The 2,231-nt window shown below is 37.2% G+C and overlaps 1 protein-coding gene across 1 annotated transcript; it reads right to left on the bottom strand.

Annotated features, from left to right (window-relative positions):
• Nucleotides 1–1,022: 1,022 nt before the first annotated feature.
• LOC145957267 (uncharacterized) lies at nucleotides 1,023–1,775 on the bottom strand. The gene has a single exon (XM_083073490.1). It carries the CDS (start codon nucleotides 1,773–1,775, stop codon nucleotides 1,023–1,025), a length of 753 nt encoding a protein of 250 aa, XP_082929616.1.
• Nucleotides 1,776–2,231: the final 456 nt, after the last annotated feature.

Here is a 2,231-nt window from a genome sequence, read left to right as displayed (position 1 = left end):
GTTTCTTGTGCCAGAGCCACTGGTTTTCATATGAGACTAGGCAATCAACATTCTGATGTTCTATCTCATTAAGCATTATTTTGTACAAGTTGTTGCATCTGTTAGCCGTAAATAATATAGATGAATTAGTTTGACTAACAATAAATTTATTTTTGTTGAAGGATACTTGATAACCACTATCACATAATTGGCTTATGCTTAGCAGGTTATGTGTTAATCATTTAACATATAGGACATTTTCAATGGAAATGGAGGAATTTATACCTATTTTACCTATCCCCATGATTTGTCCTTTCTGTCCTCCGCCAAATGTGACTTGGCCTCCTTTCTTGGACTTGACGTCTAGGAACATTGACCTTTCTCCCGTCATGTGTCGCGAGTAGCCACTGTCTAGGTACCATGACTGGACATTTCTTTTCTTTGTTGAATAGATCTGCGACAGGTATTATTTCAGTCTTTGGTACCCAAATGGATTTGGATCCATGAATGTTAGCGTTTGAGGTTTTGGAATACCTCTTCTTGTGCATGTGATCGCACTTGGTCATAAAATGTGCATGCTTTCCATAGGTAGAATATGCAAATGTTTTTGATTCATTTTCAAGTTTAGGTTCAACATATCTTAGTCCTGATTTATCATTGTTGCTCCTAGAGTATTTTAAAAGTTGTTCAAGACTCTTAGTTTCGAGGGTGAACTTTGATAAATCTGATTTTAATGAATCAATTTCTTTATTTAGCATATTTGTTTCTTCAAAACCTTTTTCTGACTCTTTTAATAAATTTGATTTTTCTTTTTTGAGTAAAAGGTTTTCCTCAAGTAGTTCAGAAATCCTTTTCTTCTGTTCCTAATAGGCTGTTGAAATTTTTGCCGAATCGAACAGAAGTTGATTATATGCATGCTGAAGATTTTTGAAGTCAAACTCACTAACCTCTTCATCATCAAATTTTGATGATGAGTCTGTGTCTGCCATGAGACAGATATTTGCTTCTTCATCATCTTCAAACATTGACGTGTCTAGATCTTCCTAGGTGGCCATCATGGCCTTCTTCTTTTTGTGGAAGGCCAACTTCTTCTTTTCTTTCTCTTTTTCTTTCTCCAATTCTTTACATTTTGTTTTGTAATGTCCTGGTTTCTTGCATTCAACGCATACTAGATGTGCTTTGTCTCTAGGAGTTTTATATTTTCTCCAACGTGACCCTCCATTCTTTTTCATCATGGAATGGATCCTTCTTGATAGGAAGGATATCTCATCGTCTGAGTCATATGTCTCTTCACCACAGCTCTCATTAGACACTTCTTCTGCCTTTAATGCTTTAGAAGATGATGGTGTAGATTTTGTCTTTTGCACACTCAGTGCAATGGACTTTTGTTTTCTTCCAGCGTCGTCTTGTTGTAGCTCTAGCTCATGGACTTTGAGTAGCCTTATGAGTTCTTCTAGTGAGATCTTTTTGAGCTTTTTGGATGCTCTTAATGCTATCACCTGTGGTCTCCACTTCCTAGGTAAACAACGAAGTAGCTTGTCAATATGATCAAAATTATCATAAGTTCTACCTAGGAAAGAGAGTTCATTTATAATAGTTTGGAATCTTCCAAACATAGCTTGGATAGACTCGTTCTCTTCCATTTCGAAGAGTTCATACTTACAAACCAACATGCTCAGCTTGTTACGTTTTACCAATAGGGATCCCTCGTAGGTTAGAACTAGGGTATCCCACATTTGTTTGGCACTCTTGAAGCTATGTACTTTAGTGTACTCTTTCTCAATCAAAGCACACATGAGTGTATTTCGGCTTTGGAGTTCAGCACAAATCTTTGTTTTTGTTCTTCATTCCAACGTGCTTTAGGTATCTCCCTACTAGCCTCGTCAAGTGGAATGTAGTTTCCTTGTTCTACGACATCCCACATGTCTATATGACATGCATCAAATAATGCGATCATTCTTTGTTTCTAGTAGTCATAGTTTGTTCCTCTAAAGAGAGGTGGACGGTTCATTGCCTATCCTTTGTTTTCCATTGATCGTACCCCTGCAGTGTTTGATGCTCAACCCTAAGGGTCAAGATCTGATACCAATTGAAGTTAGTGATCGAGGCCATACCCGGTCAAATAAAAATAATTAAATGTAATACTAGGAAACTTTCCTAGGTTGTCTCCCAAGGACCATTTGTCTCTGTCAAAGGTTCAAAACAGGCCCCCAATCCAAGTTTGACCCCAAATTTACAATGAAATAAACAAA

The sequence above is a fragment of the Cajanus cajan genome, chromosome 4, assembly GCF_000230855.2.
Source record: "Cajanus cajan strain Asha chromosome 4, NIPB_CcT2T_4, whole genome shotgun sequence".
Taxonomy (NCBI): Eukaryota; Viridiplantae; Streptophyta; class Magnoliopsida; order Fabales; family Fabaceae; genus Cajanus; species Cajanus cajan.
This window is presented reverse-complemented; position numbering and strand designations above follow the sequence as displayed.

Coding starts and splice junctions, on each gene's coding strand:
- LOC145957267 (XM_083073490.1), bottom strand. CDS start 1,775: ATGTGTGCTTTGATTGAGAAAGAGTACACTAAAGTACATAGCTTCAAG.